The sequence below is a fragment of the Boleophthalmus pectinirostris genome, unplaced genomic scaffold (genome assembly GCF_026225935.1).
Source record: "Boleophthalmus pectinirostris isolate CB_2022bp ecotype Guang Dong unplaced genomic scaffold, ASM2622593v1 HiC_scaffold_21, whole genome shotgun sequence".
Classification (NCBI taxonomy): Eukaryota; Metazoa; Chordata; class Actinopteri; order Gobiiformes; family Gobiidae; genus Boleophthalmus; species Boleophthalmus pectinirostris.
The window spans coordinates 36,799,058-36,821,557 of NW_026571175.1; the positions used below are offsets into that span (position 1 = coordinate 36,799,058).

At 41.5% G+C, this 22,500-nt stretch overlaps 1 protein-coding gene across 1 annotated transcript in view; it reads right to left on the minus strand.

Annotated features, from left to right (window-relative positions):
* tbc1d5 (TBC1 domain family, member 5) overlaps nucleotides 1–22,500 on the minus strand; it is a 58,217-nt gene that overhangs the window by 11,270 nt on the left and 24,447 nt on the right. The window contains 13 exon segments of the mRNA XM_055157332.1: nucleotides 1–65; nucleotides 3,630–3,750; nucleotides 3,753–3,933; nucleotides 6,337–6,422; nucleotides 8,539–8,645; nucleotides 11,493–11,635; nucleotides 12,852–13,024; nucleotides 13,241–13,310; nucleotides 13,504–13,554; nucleotides 16,449–16,537; nucleotides 20,125–20,227; nucleotides 21,216–21,283; nucleotides 21,372–21,446. The exon segment at nucleotides 1–65 is cut by the window's left edge and continues 141 nt beyond it. Of these exon segments, the coding sequence (XP_055013307.1) occupies nucleotides 1–65; nucleotides 3,630–3,750; nucleotides 3,753–3,933; nucleotides 6,337–6,422; nucleotides 8,539–8,645; nucleotides 11,493–11,635; nucleotides 12,852–13,024; nucleotides 13,241–13,310; nucleotides 13,504–13,554; nucleotides 16,449–16,537; nucleotides 20,125–20,227; nucleotides 21,216–21,283; nucleotides 21,372–21,446 (1,332 nt within the window).

Below are 22,500 nucleotides of genomic sequence, written 5' to 3' on the forward strand. Positions count from 1 at the left end.
GCACTGAGCCTTCCCCGAGAGACTCTCCACGCTGGGGGACGAGCTGACCGCCTGAGACCCCGGGCCTGGACCAGCACAGAGGAGAAGGTTAGAACGTGCAAAAACAGAAAAACAGGCTGGAGCAGTTAAAGGTCGTGAGTTACATCGAGTCGACTCGTAGCTCGTCACTTTCACCACAGAAACACACAAATGTATCTGAAGAGTTTAGATTCATTAGGGGCGAGTATCAAATTATATCCCTCAGAACATTAACATTTTATGAATTTCATGAGTTAAGGATTAATCACACTTCATATAAATGTCATATCATGAGGTGAGGGGGCGGGGCTCTGAGAGGGCTCGACCAATCAGAGTGTCCCGTGTGCCAACGCCGACTATTAAAGTTCATTTACATGTAAATGACATGAGAGAGTTTAATCACATTTAAGATGATTTGTCTGATTGAAACAGCGGATCATTAACGTCTCCATCTGCGTCAGACAGAACATCACATCATGAAAACAAAAGAAAATATCAAACTAGGAGCAAAAACACAAACACAACAGAGAATCCAAAAGGCCTCAGTCACAAACACAGAGCACATTTAGAGCCGCTTTAAATACCGTATTTTCCGAGCTATTAGTCGCTCTGGATTATAAGACACACTGTCATTAAATGGTCTATTTTCGAACTTTTTTCACAAATAAACGGCGTGGGACTTTAAATGAAACCCAACAGTGTGATGGGTGAGTGGTTTTGTTTGTTTGTTCGTTCACGGTGACTCTGGGCTTTGTTCAGTTGTGGCGTGTAGGGAGGGTGCTGTCTGGGACCAACGGATTGTCGGCGTGTTCGCAGTGACTCAGTTGTTCAGTCGTGTCTAGAAGCGGCACGTCGCGCTCGTCGCTTTTTCGGTTCGTTCCTCCGTTCCGTTCCTCGTCGGCGTGGAGTGATGAGTGTGTCTGCGGGTGTGTTTCGCTGTGCGGTCGCTGTCTGCTCCGTGTGTGTTTGTGTGTTCTGTGGGTGGTGCGGCTTTGTAGATTACTGAAGTCGTGGATTCGTGTATAGGGCGCTCTAGATTGTGGGGCGTGGCCGTTTTTTGATGGGGTTAGAGTCTTAAGAGCCCGGAAAATACGGTAAGTTTCTGATAAAATGTTCACGCACTGATGACAGCAGGTCCATTCCCCCCCCCTGACCTCCAGAGGGCGCTGCAGAAGCCTCTGATAAACTGATAAAGCTCTGACTGACTCCTCACACATGCACATCTCACCTCTGCGGTCATCCAGGACTCATAGAACCATAGTTACATGTGTCGATATAATCCAGAAGTTTCAGCTCCTGGAGCGTTTAGAAACACGGAGCTCTGTCCATCTGAATCCTCGTCCCTGTGACTGCTGCGCTTTTCTAATGTTTTAAAATGAAGTTTTAATATGAAATTCTCAAACAAACCGGAGCAAAGTCCTGGAGATTTAACCACAGGTTTAATAAAAGCACAGATCCTGAAGCTCCAACTGTGACTTCAGGTCATGTCTGTAACATTCTGTCTCATTTATTCACACTTACTGAATATTTCAGAGCCAAACAAGTGTATGTTTTATTATTTTATGAAGTACTACAAAATTAATGTAAATATTGTCACTTTGGCCTTTTCCATTCTCAGCAGTGACATTTTAAAATCATCACATTTGTTTTCACCGCAGCAGAAACTGAAAAACAGTTTGATCACAGGAGGGAGAGTAAAGTGTGAGCGCCCTCTGCCGGTCAAACTCAACACTACACAGAGTAAAGTGTGAGCGCCCTCTGCCGGTCAAACTCAACACTACACAGAGTAAAGTGTGAGCGCCCTCTGCCGGTCAAACTCAACACTACACAGAGTAAAGTGTGAGCGCCCTCTGCTGGTCAAACTCAACACTACACAGAGTAAAGTGTGAGCGCCCTCTGCCGGTCAAACTCAACACTACACAGAGTAAAGTGTGAGCGCCCTCTGCCGGTCAAACTCAACACTACACAGAGTAAAGTGTGAGCGCCCTCTGCCGGTCAAACTCAACACTACACAGAGTAAAGTGTGAGCGCCCTCTGCTGGTCAAACTCAACACTACACAGAGTAAAGTGTGAGCGAACTCTGCCGGTCACGTTCAACACTACACAGAGTCTAAAGCTCCGTGTGGAGGATGGAGTCTGGTCACGCTGGGGCTGCGGTGTAAACACATGCAGAGGCACACACACATGTACACACACACACACGCAGAAGCACACACACACGCAGAAGCACACACACACACACACACACACACATGCACACACACATGCACACACACACGCACACACACACACACGCAGAGGCACATGCACACTGCACGAGGGCACAGAGCGGCACAGAGATGCGGTTGCTATAGCAGCGGGTGGCGTTACCATGGTTACCTGGAGCATCAGCGTGGGTCTGGGCCGACAGGGGCACCTGCGGTACCCCGGCAGGAGCAGAGTCTGACACAGGACAGGACAGGTGAACCCCGTTAAGATTTAAAACAACACGATTTCAGCACTGAAGCCCCAACGCAAACGAGAGTCATGTGACGCTCACTCTGCTCTCTGATTGGATAATCGTCTTGAACCAAAACACCAGATTATAACAAACAACATTTTCATCAGTGTTTCATCTGGAAACACTAAGTTAATGTTAGAATAGTGAGTAAAGCTCAATTTGATTTGAACAATCAATCAATAAAAAATCTGTCTCTTGCTCCTCGTCTGAGTGTATGAAATCATCACAATCTAGACACATATTTCCAAACTAATTACACCTTAGTTTCTATTGAAATATTTAAAAGGTAAAATTCCAAAAGTTGAACCTGATCATTTCTGACTAGACCCAAGACGTCACTGTACAGACAACGACCGGAAGTGTCCCGCTGTGGGTTTGTGGAACTTCTTGTTAATGTTTTTCTGTGTAAAATGTGTGTGTGTAAATGTGTGTGTGTTTGTCCAGTTTGTCCACTGGACAAAAGTGAGTTTGGTTGAAGACGTTTCTCAGCTCATCCAAGCTGCTTCTTCAGTTCTGGTCAGACGATGGTGGACACTTCCTTATGTCTGTCTGCAGGGAGGAGCTAACTACACTGAAACTCCTCTAAAACAAGTAGGTGTGTTAGTTTCAGAGTAGTTTCAGTGTAGTTAGCTCCTCCCTGCAGATATAAGAAGTGTCACCAGCGTCTGACCAGAACTGAAGAAGCAGCTTGGATAAGCTGAGGAACATCTTCAACCAAACTCACTTTTGTCCAGTCGACAAACTGAATTTTCTCCTCGCCATAAAATAATAACAATATTTGAAATAAATAATATCTGTAAATCTGTATAGTCGATCTGTGCGCAGCGGACAGCTCTAATACAGATTTGAAATGATCTCGCGCGCCAAAAATAAATATATCGTGGGCCAAATTTGATCTGCTATAGGCTCTAAATTCGGCTCTACATGTGACATTGGAAATAAGAGAAAATGAATCACAGATCCTTGGGGTTAGTGGTTAATCACACACACACACACACAGATTATGAATGAGTGAGCGGTGACCAGAGCTGTGTATAGTTTATATATTCACTGTTATTACTGTCGTTGTATTTATTCATGATTCTTTTATTGATAATTTTATTGCTCTCACCTTTGCTGAGCTGCACGGGCATGCTCTCAGACTTGAGCATGCGGTAGTGCTGGTTGGGGGCGTGGCCGTGGGCGGGCGGAGGGGCGGGGCCGGGTGCGGGGTCGGCCAGCGGGTGGGGGGGACGGCGGCGGCGGGCGGGCGCGTCCTGGTCGGGGAGGTGGGCGCGGACGCTTGGACCTCGGCGTTGATGGGCTGGAAGTTCCCCGACCCTCCAGACATGGCCGGACCCATGAGCTTCCGGCCGAAGCTGAGCAGACTGCTGGACACTTTGTTGATGTTCAGAGGAGCAGGTTTCACACTCGACCTGAAGAAACAGAAGAGACAATCAACATCATAAAGACAAACCACAAACAAGGACTTCTTTTTATATTTAAAGAAAACATACACCAACCCCGTCTGCTCATGTGTTTTGGAGGTTTTTTTTTGTTTAGTTTAGTTTAATTGTTTTTTTAGGCTTTTGTTTTTGTGTTTTCGCTATATGTTTGAAGAAAATCCAATGTGCTTTTTCTTTTAATGTTAAATGAACAGAAAAGAACCCCCCCACACACACACTGTTCTACACCAAAAAAAGCTTGGCCAAAATTGAAGATATAAACACTTAAATCTATCAGAAAATGCACTTCAAAAAGTAAAATCTAGGTAAAGCAAAACATCTTAAATTAAGAAAGATTTTGTTGTTTTATTTAAAGTGTAAAAAGTTGTTTTCCTTATTTTAAGTATAGCCAGATTTATTTTCATATTTTAAGTACAAAACCTCTTGTTCCATTGGCAGATCATTTTACTTTTCAAGTGAAATTTACTCAAATCATGATAAAACTTTCTTATTTCAAGTCATCTTAATTTAACTTTTTGCAGTGTGTCCATGCAGCAAGATGACAATTTCTTTTAAAATAAACAACCTCTCTTCAAGAATTCATCAAATTCAAAATGAGGAAGTCGATAATAAATCTGGAAACCAGAGGAATAACCTGATATAAGTTTTAAAATCTTGGTCAGAGCAGAGAATTTTGCAGTGAACTTGCAAATTGTGAATTTAATTAGGACGTTAACAACGTTTCAGCTCTAGACCTTCATCAGGAAATGAGGGAAGAGCTCAGATGGCCGTCGTAAACAGGGTGTGGCAAACACCCAAGGGTGACACGTTATTAAATGAACAGTGTAATAAATGTATTTACATAAATAACACAAATGTAAATGCAGAGTTCACTCTCTTTTTCACTGAGAAAAATGTCCAAACTTTTCCATGACACAAACTGAATTTTGCATGAAATGTCAACTCTTTCCACTCACCTTCTGGTTTGGGATTATAGTTTTTGAACATTTAAAATCTTGTCAGTGCATTTATTGTCGTCTCTTTTAAACAAAAGGCTCAGACGTTCAGAAAGAATCAGAACAGATTCATGAGAACTGAACAGAACACTGGAGCTGCGTGAGAGACAGACTCAATTCCATGACTTTTCTAAAACCTTCATTGACTTTACAAAATTTCATGACTTTTCCAGGCCTGGAACATGACATTTTCAATTTCTATGACTTGTCCAGGATTTCCATGAACCGTGGGAACCCTGTAAATCATTGCTTCCCAAAGACTGGGTCGCGGCCCTCAGGTTGAGAGGTTTTTTTGAGTCGCTGTGTCATGATCTACATGTGGATCTGTGATGTACAGTTCTGTCCTCAGTAGCTCAGTGTTTCTCTGCTTATTCCTTTCACTTCTACATTTATGTGTAAACTGTGATTTTCTGTTCTCACAAAAATGAAAACAAAGCAGAAGCAGAAACAGAAACAGACTGAAGCTGCGTCTGATCTGCTGCTGCGTCTCCTCCTGCACCTGGACTGGACCCACCGATCTCACCAGAAATGTTCAAATGTTGAGATATGTTTTGTATCATTTCTAATCTTTTTGTAATTATTTTACTGACTATTTTGTTCCAGTGTTGCTGGTTCAATTGAATGTTGAAAAGAAAAAGAAATGTTCTACCGTTAACATGCGAACAGGCGACGTCTGGATCCTTTTATTGCTGCTTTTCATTGTTTAAAACTTGAGTTATACTAAAATGTTCAGAGACACGATCAGTCAGTCAACAATAAAATATCCTCGTCAAATCAACATTTATTTTGTGATTTACGAATAACGTCTATGGACTTGGGTCATGAAGGTTTGGGACTTTTAAAATATGGGTCCTCAGAAAAAAAGTTTGGTAAACAGTGCTGTAAATCATTGTATTCATAATAATAATAATATTAGGGGTGTCAAATTATCGCGTTAATTGCGATTAATTAATTACAGTCATATTTAGTGCTTTATGTTTTTTAATCGCGTTAATCTCATTTTTAATCTCTAAATTTACTGTTTCTGTACGCGAGTTGCCTTATTATAAAATCTGTTTTTATGTGTTGTCGGGACAACAACACATCGCTCCCGCAAAGAATTGTAATTTTCATTCTCGTTCTCACCCGAATTTCAGTTTCCAATTTTTAATCTCAATTTTTTTAATGGCTTGACAGCACTAAATAATAATAATAAAAACAGCCTTGGGTGCTTGTCAGTTTCAGAGGAGACGTCTTGTGCATTTGAGAAACAGGTGATAAAGACCGTCTCAAGTTTGGACGGTGTTGGTGGTTTTTTTCACGCTCCGGTGGACTTCCAGAACCTTCTGAGTTGTGACAGAGTGAGGCAGAGTGTGTGTGCGTCCGGCCGCTGCTTTACCGTGTTTTGCTCATGAGATCGGCTCCTCTCGTGTTGTAATAGTCCAGGTTCTGTTGGAACTGGTAGTTGACGGGTCGAGGGTGATTCTGCGGAACACACACGCACAAACACAGGTTACGTAACACAAACACAGAGTAAACAGCTGCGTTCCGGTCGACCTGAGTCACCCCCCGCTCCTCCCGCTCTGCCCACACCTCTGCAGAGCGGCAGAGTGGGGAGCTTCAGTTTTGGATCACGGGTCAGAAATCGTTTAAATCACAGAACCGTTTCAGCCTGAGGTGAAACGGACCAAACCCAGACTGACCGAGTGACTAATTAAAGATATTTTTCTTTCAGACAGAATAAATAATGAGCATTTGTCCATTTTAGCTGATTTTTTTTTTCTTTTAAAAGGCCCATACTTCGCTCTTTTCTCATCTATATGTTCTAATGTCGTTTCCTCATCACAAACTGAACAGGAGTTTTGTTTTGTTTCATTCACACATGTTTGACACACAAACCCTGAATATTTAGGCTGGGAAAACCCTCCATTCCACCTTGTGATGTCATGTGGTAATACAGGAAGAGCTCTATTGACTTTTAAAACATCATTCACCTTCACTAGAATCATTTGCGTTATTATTTCAGCCCTGGAATTGCCAAAATCTACTGAACTTAAGGTAAAAAGAGCTGTTACATGACATCACAAGGTGGAACTGAGCGTTTTGAGCTTGTGGAGATGTAAACAGACTCATAATAAAGAGTCACTCAAACATGTGAATGAAACAAAACACAACTCCAGGTGTGTTTGTGTTACCTTACAGCTAACCGTGAGAAATAAATAAGAGAACAACATTAAAACTCTATGACAGATGCCCCCACTCTTTAATACATCACATTTATTTAGTTTTAACAGTAGAGTAACAATAATCTTGTGTTATTACCGTATTTTTTGGACAATAAGTCAAACTTTTTTTCATGGTTTGGCCGTTTCCTGCGACTTATACTCAGTGTGAAAATTTTAATACATAAGTCACACCTGACAACCACAAGAGGGCGCTCTAGTCTTGAGTGTGAGTATCTGCTGCTCCTGTTCCTCCTGTACCACTGTCACTTGGTTCTACTGCGCATGTCTCCTGCAGAAAGAGCCTCTGTTCTGTCTGTATCATGTCAGTCGATCGCACCGTTACTTCTGCACCACTGAACAATTTAACATTTAAACTTTAAACTTATAAAGACAAAGACTGAGAAGATTGAACACAAATGCCCCAAAAACAAAATCAGATTCTGCAGATTACAAACGGCAAGTCGTGGAATCTGCAGCTGAAAACGGAAATCGAGCAGCAGAAAGAAAGTTTGGAGTGAGAAAGAAACTTGTGACAGCGGGAGGATGCACCATGAAACTTTCCTGAAGTCACTGGATGGATGGACAAAGTCTGGACTTCAGTGACACCGAAACCATCCTGTCGGGATTCAGAAAGACCCGAATAATTCTAACTGGAACTGATGCTGAGTCTGACGACAGCGACACAGAAGAGGAAGCGATGCTCCTGTTCATATGTGACGTTAAGAGTTCTCTGTTCTATTGGTATGTTTTTATAAAAAATACATTTCCCCCAAAGAGTGCAACTTATAGTCGGGTGCGATTTATATTTGTTTTTTTCTTCTTTATGATGCATTTTTTGGCTGGTGCGACTTATAGTCCAAAAAATAGGGTAGTTATGGATCAGTCTGGACGAAACATTAAAAGGCTCTGAAGCAATTTACACATTTAAAAAAATATATAAGACCAGTACAGATTAACTATAACCATCAATTATACGAAGAGTCTGTGTATTTATATATTAATAAGTATGAATACTAACGTGTACATGGATGTGTGTGTGTGTGTGTGTGTGTGTATAAACCAAAAGAAATAAGTCAGTATTCTTTCCTACACTTATAACAGATGAGCTTTGTTTTTTGTTTTCTGTAAATAGTTGTGCATCTTGTCTCCTGTTCTATAAGTTAATAGAGTTCAACAAAATAAGTGTTAAAACTTCAGCCTAAACCCTTCGGTCTGCAGAATAACTTTAGTGATATGTATCATTTCTGTTAAATCGTGGTAATATGCTTCATGATTGAGGAAAATAAACTGGACAGTTCACACATGAGACTCCATTCTGTCCTGTTTTTTCTGTCGTTCTGCGCTGAGAAGGAAGTGGGGTCTCGGGGGTCTCTTACTTTGGGGTCTCTGAGGAACAGGGCCTTCTGCAGCAGAGCGTTGATGTCTCCGATGGGGGGGTAGTGCATGAGGAGGCCCAGGCACGTCTGGAAGTTACTGGCAATCACTGAAAAAACACACACAAACGAGAGAAAGAGCTCAGAGCAGAGTTCAGACTGTACAGTTGTGGTTAAACGCCTCATTTTACGCTGTTTTCTGATCCTGGACTTGTGTTTTGTTTCATTCACATGTTTAAAACACAAACCCTGCACATTTAGCACCAGTTCTTCTCTCAAACTGAAAACTCCTTCACTAGAATCACCTGGATGATTTCAGACCACTGCCAGTCTCTACTGAACAAAAAGAAAAAGGAGCTGTTCACCTGAAAACTACAACTTCATGACATCACAAGGTGCAACAGAGCATCACTTACTACTTGACTTTCACGCCATCTGGTGGTGAAACATCTACAGGACAAACTCTTATAAAGTTCTGCCCGACTCTAATTAACTGCACACTCAGTAATCAGCGCTCGACAACAGCCACGTTTTAAAGATCTCCAGTAAGACTGTAAGAAATTAGGTAAAAGATGATTAAAAAAAAAAACCAAAAAAACAGGTAAAATATTGTCAGAAATTAGGCAAAAGATGATTAAAAAAAAATTAGGTAAAAGATGATTAAAAAAAATTAAGTACAAGATGATAAGAAATCAGGTCAAATATTGTAGGAAATTAGGTAAGAGATAATTAAAAAAAAAAAAAAAAAAAAAAGGTACAAGTTGATAAGAAATTAGGCAAAAGACTAAGAAATTAGGTAAAAGATGATTTTAAAAATTTGATAAAAAAGAAATTACTTAAAAGAACCATAAAAAATTACGTAACAGTTAATAAAAAAAAGTACAAGAGGATAAGAAATTAGGTAAAATATTGTAGGAAATAAGGTAAGAGATTATTTTTTAAAAAAAAATAGGTACAAATTGATAAGAAATTAGGCAAAATACTAAAAAATTTGGTAAAAGATGATTAAAAAACTTAGATAAAAGATGATAAGAAATTAGGTAAAAGAACATAAAAAATATAAGGAATTATGTTAAATTTAATAAAACATTGGTAAAGGATGATAAAAAAAAAAAAATGGAAAAAGATAAGAAATTAGGTAAAATATCATTAAAAAAAAAATAGGTAAAAGATGATGAATCAGATTCTGCAGATTACAAACTGCAAGTCGTGAAATCTGCAGCTGAAAATGGAAATCGAGCAGCAGAAAGAAAGTTTGGAAACTTGTGACAGCGGGAGGATGCACCATCAAACTTTCCTGAAGTCACTGGATGGATGGACAAAGTCTGGACTTCAGTGACACTGAAACCATCCTGTCGAGATTCAGAAAGACCCGAATAATTCTAACTGGAACTGATGCTGAGTCTGACGACAGCGACACAGAAGAGTTTGCGTCGCTCTGTTTACCTCCGGAGGTCGAGGTTGAGTTGTTCAGAAGTGACACCGAGGATGAAGAATTGAAGTGATTTAGTGATTTGGAGTGAGATGGAGAGTTTGGTTAAACTTGTTCTGTTGTTTATAGTTTATCTGAAGAACTGTTCATATGTGACGTTAACAGTCTGTTGTTCTCTCTTCTATTGTTTTTACTACAACTTGACTTTACACAGGAAATGTCGGCTCCTGCTCTCTCATTTTACCCCAAAAAGTGCGACTTGTATATATTTTATTCTTCTTCATTACGCATTTTTTGGCTGGTGCGACTTATACTCCGAAACATACGGTACTGAGTTTGTGCCTAGAGTGATTCATAGAAGTTCATAAATCAGCCTCTACAGCTCAAATCTCGCATTGTAGTTCAGAAAGAAAAAGTGAAAAGAGTAAAAAATAAATAAATAAATTGACCCTTAAAAATGAATGTTGGATTTGTCATGTGTTGATTGTGACCAGTGTTGGGGAGTAACAGATTACATGTACCGGCGTCAAGTAATCAGAGTACAAATGATGAGTAACTGTATTCAGTTACAGTTACTGTTTCAGTGAGTGGGAATTGGATTACAGTTACTTTGTTGAAATAAATGGAATACATGGTGGTATTTTCCTGTTTTCACATTTTGGACTAAACTAGGACTAAAACCAGGACTAAAACCAGGACTAAAACCAGGACTAAAACCAGGACTAAAACCAGGACTAAAACCAGGACTAAAGTAGGACTAAAACCAGGACTAAAACCAGGACTAAACCAGGACTAAACCAGGACTAAAACCAGGACTTAAACCAGGACTAAAACCAGGACTAAACCAGGACTAAAGTAGGACTAAAACCAGGACTAAAACCAGGACTAAAGGACTAAAACCAGGACTAAAACCAGGACTAAACCTAAAGTAGGACTAAAACCAGACTAAAACCAGGACTAAAAAACTAAAACAGGACTAAAACCAGGACTAAAGTAGGACTAAAACCAGACTAAAACCAGGACTAAACCAGGACTAAAGTAGGACTAAAACCAGGACTAAAGTAGGACTAAAACCAGAACTAAAACCAGGACTAAAACCAGGATTAAACCAGGACTAAACCAGAACTAAAACCAGCACTAAACCAGGACTAAACTAGGACTAAATTAATACAATATGACAGTAACAGTAGTGTGGACATAATTGTGATCTCATAATAATAATCTCATAAAAATAATTTCTCTATCAATAATATTTTTAATATGGTCAAATAAAGACTGAACAAACATGAATTTTCAGGATGTGGTTGTTACATTCATGTCAATATCCAGTAATCCAAAGTATTCAGATTACATTACTCACTTTAAGTAATTGAATGGATTACGTTACAAACTACATTTTGGTGTATGTAATCTGTAATCTGTAGAGGAATACATTTTAAAAGTAAACTTCCCAACACTGGCTGTGTTTGTGCTGGGTGGGGCTGGGTGTGGGTGTAGTTCGTGTTTCAGACAGTGGGGGGCGTACATGCGTCGCGGATGTACAGCAGCATGGCCACGAAGACATAGTCGACCAGGTCCAGAGTGATGCTGTCGGCGAACAGAGCGTCCCAAACCACGAGGAGATCCTGAAGAGGAAACTCCCGACCGAACAAGAGACGCACCCACCGACTGAGAGACGGACAGAGAGACAGAGAGGGAAGGGGGAGGAGAGAGGGAGAAAAAGAGACAGACACACAGGAAGTTAGTTCTGAATATTGTGAGGACAAATATGATGATATATGAGAAAACAAACAAAAAACTGAATCATAAGCCTGTCATGTAGAACAGGTTAATGTGAACATTTTCAGACCAGAATGATGAGCCACAGTTATACATATAAACTGTGGTTATATCATATAGTGGGGTTTTTCTTTTGTACTAGGGACGGGCATTCGATGAAATTTTCTTAATCGGTCGTCGGAAGAATTAACGATCGATTATCGATTAATCATTAAGGTTTTTATATTAAAATGATCATCATTATTATTACTATCTGCACTAATCTGCATAAATAAATTCAACTTTATGACATATAAACATAACGACTCTAGAGTCACATCAGCCCATTTTGACATTATAATGTGTTTAATTCAGTTTTGTTCAAATCTCACAGAAACAAAACTTAAAAACCGCATCACTAATTTACATAAACTAAGCAAAGATAAAACTCCAGCTCTTGTGTCGCTGATGTGGTTCAATTTCTGTTGGATTAAAAGACATGACTCAGGTGAATACAGGTCAGTGTGACCAGATTTGTGTTTGTCAAAACCAGGACAGCGTACGGGGGGAGGGGGGCGGGGCCTCGTCATCCACATTGAGCGACTCTCACCTGGAAAAACTTTTTCCCCACTGGACACAGAAACATATGTGCTGCTTTATACACTGTGCACATGGACTCACACTTGTCCCAACGCAACGGAAAGTGTGGAATTTCTTGTACAAATCATCGTTGCACTTCAGTACGTTGCAGGCTGCTCGCTCCTTCTGATGCAGAGACACATGTACACACCTGTTTGGTCACACTACACACAGCAACCTACATTCAGTTTGTCGATTAAAATTAACGTAATCGATGAAATTCTTAATGATCAATTATCGATTAATCGACTAATCATGCCCATCCCTATTTTGTACGTTAATAAATTCTTATTCCTAATATGGAATTCTGCCTCCAGATTCGCCCCTATAACTGCAGACCTCAGTGAGCTTCATTTGACTGGAGCTAAATGCTGTGGGTGACATCACACTCCCTAAGTCTGGTCTTTACAGATCTGAGGGGGTGTACAGTGTGTGACAGGTGCTGTGGCAGGTGCTGTGGCAGGCGCGGCGGCAGGTGCACACTCACATGCCGTAGATCTGGGGGGCGATCTCCAGCCTGTTCAGGTGCATGTGCAGCTCCACGTCGTGCTTCTTCACCAGCTGGTCCTGGATGCGGTTTACTTTGGTCACTATGGCGACGGACGGCCCCGAGTCCTGAGGCCGAGCGAACGGGATGCTCGTCAACATCTCCTCTTTGCCCTGAGAGAGAGAGAGACAGAGAGAGAGCACACAGGACAGACACAGGACAGACACAGGACAGACACAGGACAGACACAGACAGACACAGGACAGACACAGGACAGACACAGAACAGACACAGAACACAGACACAGGACAGGGGAGAGTTTGGGTCAGATCCACAGAGAAACAGAACACTGGTTTAAACGTTCAGTTCTGTGGAGACCGAGCTCTGACCTTCCGGACTTCTCTCTCGAAGCTGGAGAACCAGGGCTCTGCGGTCTCCATGAGCTGAGAGAACATGGCACTGTGGACAGAAGGACACAAGAGACACATGAGACACACGGACAAAGATGAAGAAGAAGATACCAACAGACTGTTGTGACGTATGGAGGTATAGTCTCTCTCTGTGTGTCTCTCTGTCTCTGTCTTTTTCTCAAAGACACAGAGAGTAAATCTGATATCTGTCGTGCTGTTGAATAAAATAAGATTTCACTCACTAGGCGTCGTGTTCGAGGTACTCTGGGTTTAACAAACACTTCATCTCCTCACTGTGGAAAAAACACAAACATAAACCATTATTTTAGGCACGAGTTGTGTCAATAATTGTGTCGACTCAATCTGGAAAACTTCAGTGACCAGTTTTGTGTTTGTGATAAGAATTAGGATAGATGTTTAAAGGAACTGTGTGTAAACTGTGTTCTTATTGTTTAAAATACAAAATGTACAATAATCACTGAGCCTGTGTCTCCAGAGCTTTAACCTGCAGAGGCTCCGTTCAGTCTGCAGCCTGAAGTGACTCAAATCTGATTTTTTCACCTCTATGTTCCTGTATCTGAACCGCACAGATCCGATTTTTTCAAATGTGACCCAGACCAGTTGGATATGTGCTCCTAAAACCCAAACATATCCGATCTTCTGACATGTGACTTCAGTCTGAACGTCCAGGTCACATTCACCCACCTACACGTCTGGCTCAGAGTCTCGTCAGTGGAGGGAAAGCGAGCTTAGTGAGTTTATTCATATTCAGTATTCAGGACAAATTGGAGGCGTCTTATCAGAGTCGGGCGGTTTTTGAAATGTCCGAGCGCGACTACAGACAGACCTGACTCCAGTGTGAATGAAAAATAAAGAGCCTGCGAGCCAAATACAAGGAGGATAAACTCAAACAAATGAAGCGGCTGTGGACGTGTAACCTGAACATTTTACCAACAACTGGACCGGATTCTGGGAGACAAGTCCAGAGTTTAGGTGACTAATTGCCAGATTTATTTGCCTATTGGATATTGACTATGTGGGACCCCTCAAAAATTATGTTTGTCCCACAGTCACCAACCTCGGGGTCACCTTAGACAGTGATTTTAAATCTGAAAAACAGATCAATGGCGTTTTAAAATCAAGTTTTTATCATTTGAGGCTCTTATCTAAAGTCAAACCTTTTTTATCTTTTGAACCTTTTGAACAAGTCATGCACGCTTTTATTTCATCATGCATGGACTACTGTAACGCACTTTACCAACTACAGTGACTCCAAAACTCTGCAGTTTCAACACTTTACCCCAGTCCTTTTACGTCTTTGCACTGGCTTCCTGTTCATTTTAGAATTGATTTTAAGATTTTTTGGTTTGTTTTTAAGGCTTTGAATGTTCTGGCCTCACGTTACGTCTCAGACCTCATCCAGATTTAGACCCCTGTGTGCTCTGAGGTCCGAGGTCCAGCTCCAGCTCTTGGTGCCCAAGAAGAGACTTAAAACCCAAAGGACAGGGCCTTCTCTGAGACCGGCCCCAAAGTCTGGAACACTCTGGAACGCTCTGCCCCTCCACGTTCGAATAGCCCCCACAGTGGAGAGTTTTAACACCCACTTTTACACATTTAACACTGCGTGAGTTGTGTGCTCCTCTGTCTTTTATTTATTTTTAATGGGTTCTATTAGTTTCATTTATTTATTGCTATTCTGTGATTTTGCTCTTATTTTATTTTACTGGTTTTATTATTTTAAGACTAGTGTGATTAGATCGGAGCGTTTATTTAATATTTTATTATGCATTTGTGCAGAACTTTGGAAACTGTGAAATGTGTGACAGAAATAAAGTGGATTGGATTGGACTTGTGTGTGACGTCATCGTGTCTCCAGTGCACATGCGGGACACTTTTGGTGAGTTTAAAGTTCACACCAGAGATCACACACAAGTCACATTTAATTGGAAATGTAAACAACCTCACAAAAAAAAAAATCTAATTTCACAAAAAAATCTGAATTGAGCATTTAAGCACTGCAGACTGAACGAAGCCAGAGACACGTCCTGCATTTGTCTCAGTCTCAGTTTATGTTCTGGTCTCATGCGAAGCTCTGAACCTCCAGAATTCCCTCCCTGAGCTGCAGAGGCTGCACTAGCACTGACTCAGGACCGGTGCAGGTGCTGGGGTTTACAGAAAGACCATGTCAGGTTTAAACACACTGGATTTCAGCTTTGAACCAGCAACTCAAACGAGAGAGTCACGTGAGGCTCATTCTGCTTCTGACTGAATAAACGTGTTAAACCAAAACACCAAAACAAATTAGAACATAAATAAACAGATCATTATGTGCCATGTTTTTGTGATTAAGAATAAATCAGCATTAGAACTGTCGTCATTAAAACTATATTTGATTTAAACGTGTTTATGTCAATCAAAATCTTAAACAGTGGGATTCTCTTAGAGCACATCAACACTCGAGGAGCTTCACACGTCTGGAAACTCTCAGCTGACAAACACAACAGGCCACTGAGCTTCAGGTTTAAACTACAGGCAACAAGATTCTTCTAGAAAACACAGGCACAGGGTTGGAGACAACAGAGCTTTTTCACAACAACCTGGAAGTGTTGCGCTGTAGGTTTGTGGAACTTTGGTTAATGTTTTTTTTGTGTCAAAATGTGTGTAAATGTAAACACACACATTTACACACACATTTACACAGAAAAAACATTAGCTGCAAGTTCCACAAACCTGCAGTGGGACACTTCACACCGATGTGAAAAAGTTCTATTATGTAAATGATTGTAGCCTTAGAGGTTGGATTATTGTGTCAACTCAAATTTTGTTTCACCAGGTGAGTGTGGACAGGTGGGGACAGGTGTGGACAGGTGAGTGTGGAGGGACAGGTGAGTGTGGGGGGACAGGTGAGTGTGGACAGGTGAGTGTGGGGGACAGGTGAGTGTGGACAGGTGAGGACAGGTGAGTGTGGACGGGACAGGTGAGTGTGGGGGACAGGTGAGTGTGGACAGGTGAGTGTGGACAGGTGAGTGTGGACAGGTGAGTGTGGAGGGACAGGTGAGTGTGGACAGGGTGTGTGAGGACAGGTGAGTGTGGACAGGTGAGTGTGTGGAGGGACAGGTGAGTGTGGACAGGTGAGTGTAGACAGGTGACAGTGTGGACAGGTGAGGACAGGTGAGTGTGGTCAGACCTGGGCGTGGCCGTCTCACTGGCGTGTTGAAACGCCTGATGGTCACAGTGCAGCACAAACACTATGGGAGCCAACAACTCGTGCATCCCCTGTACAAAGAAAGAGAAAAGAGAAGAGAGAAGAGAGAGAGAGAAGAGGAGAGAAGAGAGAGGAGAACAGAGAAGAGAAGAAGAGAGGAGAGAGAGGAGAGAAGAGGAGAGGAGAGGAGAGAAGAGATAACAAAGAGAAGAGAGAAGTGAAGAGAGAGAACAGAGAAGAGAAGAAGAGAGGAGAGAGGAGGAGAGCAGAGAGAGAGAAGCGAAGGGAGGAGAGAGGAGAGAGGGAGAGACAAGGATTAGTCAAATCTGCACAATTCTACATATAATTCAAGTCTATAATGTGGTTGTTTGTAGTTTAAAAAAAAAAAAAAAAGAAATAAAAGAAAATTGAGTATTTTGAAATTATATGTTTTTTTGTTTTTATGCTTTACAACACCTAAAATGCAAAACAGAAATACAAAAAATAAAAGGTAAAATGTATTTGTTTTTACCAATTACCTGCAAAGTGTCAGGAGAAGAAGAAAGAGAAGAAAGAAAGAGTGAGGGAGGAGAGAATGGGAGGAGGTGAGAAGACAGGAGAGAGGAAAGAGGAGAGAGAGGAGGAGAGAGGAGAAGAAAGAGGAGAGGAGAGATGAGGAGAGGGAAAGAGGAGAAAAGAGAGAGGAGGAAAAACGGAAAGAGGAGGAAAGTTGAGAGAGAAAAGGAATGCAGAGAGGACAAGAGAATGAAAAAAGAAGGAGAAAGAGGAGAGGGGAAAGATGAGATAAAGCAGAGGAAGAAGGGAGAAGACGAGAGACGAGAGAAAAGGAGAGGAAAGAGAAGAGAAGAGAGTTTGTGAGTGAGTGTGTCTTGACTCATGGCTCGTCTAATCTGAGCTGACACACAGTTTAACTGCACTTAGCCACACGTCACTTCCACTTAACGCCAAAGAGGTTCACTACATCTGTGTTTGTGGACATTTATTGAGCTCAGACTCTATTAAACCAGCGAGCGCACGCGCACACACACACACACACACACAAACTCACGGAAAAACAAAACTCATCACAAACAGTTTGCAGTGCTCCAAAGTTCTTCCTCACTTCCCTTCTGCAGTCAGAGCGTCCACATTATTCACCCTGATGAGTTTATAAAGAACTTTTCACAAATTTCAGAGACCAGAGCGGAGTTTTGCCGTCGCAACTAGCATGCCAACACACACTTCCAGATAACAAAGTGCTTATAACAGGTTCTAACCACGCTGAAGTCGCAAACCAGGAAGACGTTTGGAAACATGCAGTGAGATTTCTCCTCTGCCGTCAGTTATGTGTTTCCTAACCCAACTTAGACCAGAGAACAAACAGCCAAAGAAACGACAGGAAGCAGGAGGTTTTTATGTCCAAACACCATTTCTTATTCGTTTTTGTAAAAGATTATGTCTTGCCAAGGTTTTCCATAGAAGATTGCAAACACCTCCAGTACCGTTCTCAGTAACTCGCCTGCTGCTTACAGGTGGAGGCCGCGAGATGGCGCTTAAACGTACAAACTACATCACAGAAGAAGAATCCCAAAAAAGTAAAGTTACAATGACAATGTTGCCCTCTACTGGAAAAAACAGAGGATAACAATAGTAGGGATGGGCATGATTAGTCGATTAATCGATAATTGCTCATTAAGAATTTCATCGATTATGTTCATTTTTAATCGACAAACCGAATGTATGTTGCTGTGTGTCGTGACCAAACAGGTGTGTACATGTGTCTCTGCATCAGAAGGAGCGAGACACAAACAGTGGGTCAGTCTGCAACGTACCGAAGCACAAATGTGGATTTAACGATGATTTGTAGAAGAAATTCCACACTTTCCGTTGCGTTGGGACAAGTGTGAGTCCATGTGCACAGTGTATAAAGCAGCACATATGTTTCTGTGTCCAGTGGGAAAATGTTTTTCCAGGTGAGAGTCGCTCAATGTGGATGACGAGGCCCCGCCCCCCTCCCCCCGTACGCTGTCCTGGTTTTGACAAACACAAATATGGTCACACTGACCTGTATTCACCTGAGTCGTGCCGCATCTTCACTTAGTTTATGCAAATGAGTGATGTGGTTTTAAGTTTAGTTTCTGGGAGACTTGCACAAAGCTACATTAAACACATTATAATGTCAAACAGCTGATGTGGCTCTAGAGTCGTTACGGTTTATATGTCGTAAAGTTATTTATGCAGATTAGTAGTGCAGATAGTAATAATAATGATGACAATTTTAATATAAAAATGTTAACGATTAATCAATAATCGATCGTTAATTCTCCCGACGATCGATTAAGAAACTTTAATCGAATGCCCATCCCTAAACCAATAGTATTGCAGATAAACTTAAACCAACAGAAATGAACTTGTGGTGTAGTTCCTGACACTGGGCTCATCATCCAACTGTGATAAAACTACAGAACTATAATAAAATCATAATAAAACTGATCGAGGTGAAGCTGCAGATTAACGACAGTGACTCTACTTCCTGTGGACTTTATCTCCAATCTTTTATGTTTAAAAAATCCTGTATCTGTAGTTTTGCTCCACATTTCACAAATAATAATCACACAGTTTGGACTTGGATCTAAACTAGAAGTGCAGAGTCTGATCTTTGACACTTCAGAGTGACTGGAGCCACTGGAGACAGGAAACATCTGACTTGATCGCGCTCACACATTTATATCCTGTGGTGCGCAGACAGATCCCCCTGCAGTCTGTGAGATCGCAGATTTAAAATCTCATCAGATTCTCCTTGTGTTTGTGGTGTGCCCTTTTTTTGGCATGTTTATAAATCACTTAAGACTGAAAAATCCTGTAGTTTGTGACTCCTTTAAGTAGTTCTGCTCTGAGATCAGTGGTCTGTCAGTCACTGTGAGTCTAAGGTCTACGTTCAGACTGCAGGGCTTAACGCTCAATTCCGATTTTTTTGTGAAATCCGATGTTTTTGCGAGGTCGTTCACATTTCCAATTAAATGCGACTTGTATTCAATCCCCTGTGTGAACAGTAAACGGCCCGAAAGTGTCCCGCATGTGCACTGGAGACACGACGACGTCAACCGCAGCGAGCGTGCTCTGTGGACACGAGCATCGAGCACCTGGAGATTTTAAAGTTCCTCTCGTACCGGAGCCAGAACATGAACAACTTACTTGTTTTAAAGGAGGAGATTGAGAAGGAGAAGGACGAGGTTTTTGGTCGTGGTGTTTTGTGGTGAGTGGTGATGTGCTTCACTTCAGTCACACAGAGTTCATTAACAATTTTCTCCTACTTCAGCGCAGAATAGTGACGTTTGTGTCTTGTTGATAACGTGTAGGTGGATGAATGCACTTTGGCCGTTCACACTGAAGTCACATGTCAAAAGATCAGATATGTAAAGGTTTCAGGAGCACATATCCAAGTGTCCTGGGTCACATTAGAAAAAATCGGATCTGTGTGGTTCAGACTGTCATTAAAAGATCAGATACAGGAACATAGAGGCCAAAAAATGGGATTTGGGTCACTTTAGGCTGCAGTCTGAACGCAGCCTAACACGCTGAGCAGAGACACACTTCTGTGAGCGGTGGAACGATGGAATGATGGAGGTTTTTGGAGGTGGTGGAGGTTTTTGGAGGTGGTGGAGGTGGAGTGTGTTACCTGTTTATAAAGCAGCTGTTCGTTCTCTCGGGCGTAACAGAACAGGATGTCGGTCAGTTTGGTCCTCACGTCCTCGTCCTGGAAGTATCGGATCTCCGGGAACCTGCCCATCACAAACATTTAAAGCTGCACTGTGTAACTTTTCGGTCGGGGGTCTGTCACTGTCGCTGTCACTGCTTCGAATGTTCCACAGTGTGACTTTAAAAACAGGTTTACTCCACATTTATTCAATTACAGGTGGTTTTCAAAAATTTATTCATTAAAAAAAATACATAGAAAAACAGACATTCTAGAAAGATTTAATGCCACACTGCGAAACATTCCAAAGCACCAATAACCTCACCGTGGAGAAAAGCGTTTGACGGACGCTCCAACAGAAAAATTACACAATGCACCTGAACATGAGAGAGGGATGTGATTGGCCAAGGACAAAAAAGCAGGAAAATATAAAGAATTTTCACTATTGGAAAACAAAGAGAGAGAGAAGAGAAAGTTATTGCTGTGTTGGACAAAATTGTTAGACTGATTCATCACACGGTTTCACTTCGTAGAAACCGTGTGACCTCGCAGCATTAGGATTCGTTCGCTCGAATGTAGGCGGGGACTTTTTTTGTTTAACCAATCGCTGCTGTTTGGTCGTGATGTATGTAATGCGCCGCTAACGGGGGGTAACTGGTATATTAAGCTTTTCCCAAATCCCGTAGGAAGAAGAACAATGACGTCTTTCCTCTTGATGAAATTCAAACATTCTCTTTATTCTGGCTTTAAATCCTTGATCTGGGGAATCTTCTCTGATTGGCTGGTGCCCGAACTCGCACTTTCAGGGTTTTTGTGAATCGTCTAGTGTTTTCTGATTCCTGATCTAGTCTCTGGAGGAAATGAAACTGAGCGGAGACACTAGGTGGCACCAGCCTAGCTACAAAACTCCCAATCTTGTGACAAAACGCAATCTATTTCCGAGCCAGTTTAAGATATAATAAAGAAAATTATAAAACAATTATGACAATCCTTACATAACACGTAAAATCAGTTCGAGGTCAGTAAACACAAACAGAATACAAACATACAAGAGGAGATGAGGAGATACTCACGTTCTGAGCACGTCCTGCTTGATCATCCCCTTCAGCTCTTTGTCCTGGAAGAACTTGTTCCACAAGCTCTGGACACAAGAACACACAAGAACGTTCATGTTAGAGTTCTGAAGCTGAGCCCTTTGAGATGTTGTGTTTGTGGTGAAGCAGACTGACCCCTTCGTCCTGGGACAGAGGGTTGTTGACCACCAGGTCCTGCTGTCCAGCAGCTTTACGAGGGTTTGTGATGTGCTGAGGACAGAGACACAAACACACGTCAATGAGACTCGACAATGTCAGATTAAAGAACCACAGACTGAGGGAGTGTGACGTCACCCACAGTGTCCACCTCCAGTCAAATGAAGCTCATCAAGACTAGTACTGTAATGTCCAGACTAATGACTGCACCAGAATATAAGCCGCATCAACGACATTTTAAAAGAAAAAAAAAGTACAGTAAACAGGCCGCACGCATTTATAAATCACGGGTGTCCATGTTGTAACTTCAGATTTTTTTTTATTTTAATTAAATACGGTACATGTTTTTTCTGAACAGAGCCTGTAAAACGGCAGTAAAACGACAGGATTATCAGACTCTGACACTTGGCTCTGTTCTGTCTGTATCATGTCAGCGTCTTGGAGGATTTCAGCAGGTTTCAGACTCTCAGGGGGCGGGGATAGGTGTGTGGATCATGTCTGAGTGGATGTGCAGCTACTGAAGTTTGAGACGTTTCTTCTCGTCATTTACACACTCACCTGATTTAACACACACGGGTCATTAAGACGAATCACACTCACTAATGTTCATTTAACATCAGAACTTATTTTATCACACGAGATAAACTCTGCTCTCAGGCTGCGACGCATCTGCTGTGTTCATAAACAAATAATCCGTCCATATATTCGCCGCGTCATTGTTTAAGCCGCAGGGTTCAAAGTGTGAGAAAAAAATGACGGTAGTTTTTTGAGATGTAACGATAGCCAAGTCTAAGATATTGTCATGTTTGAACCTCACGATATGATATTTTTATTGTGATATCGTGGGAAAGCTCACGATTGGGGATGTAACAAAATCCAAATCTCTCTGTATGATATTTTCACGATATAAATCTCACGGTACGATATTTATTGTGATATTTTGTGGAGACTAAACAGATAAAACTGTTAAAATGCGACTTTTTCCTCTTAACACGCCTTGACAAGAGAAAATAAGTCTTAAACGTTAACTTAAAAGTTTTAGAACTTATCAAGCCTCAGGGTTTCAAAACTGCCGTCCATTCAAGTCAATGGGCCGAGCTCAGTGGCT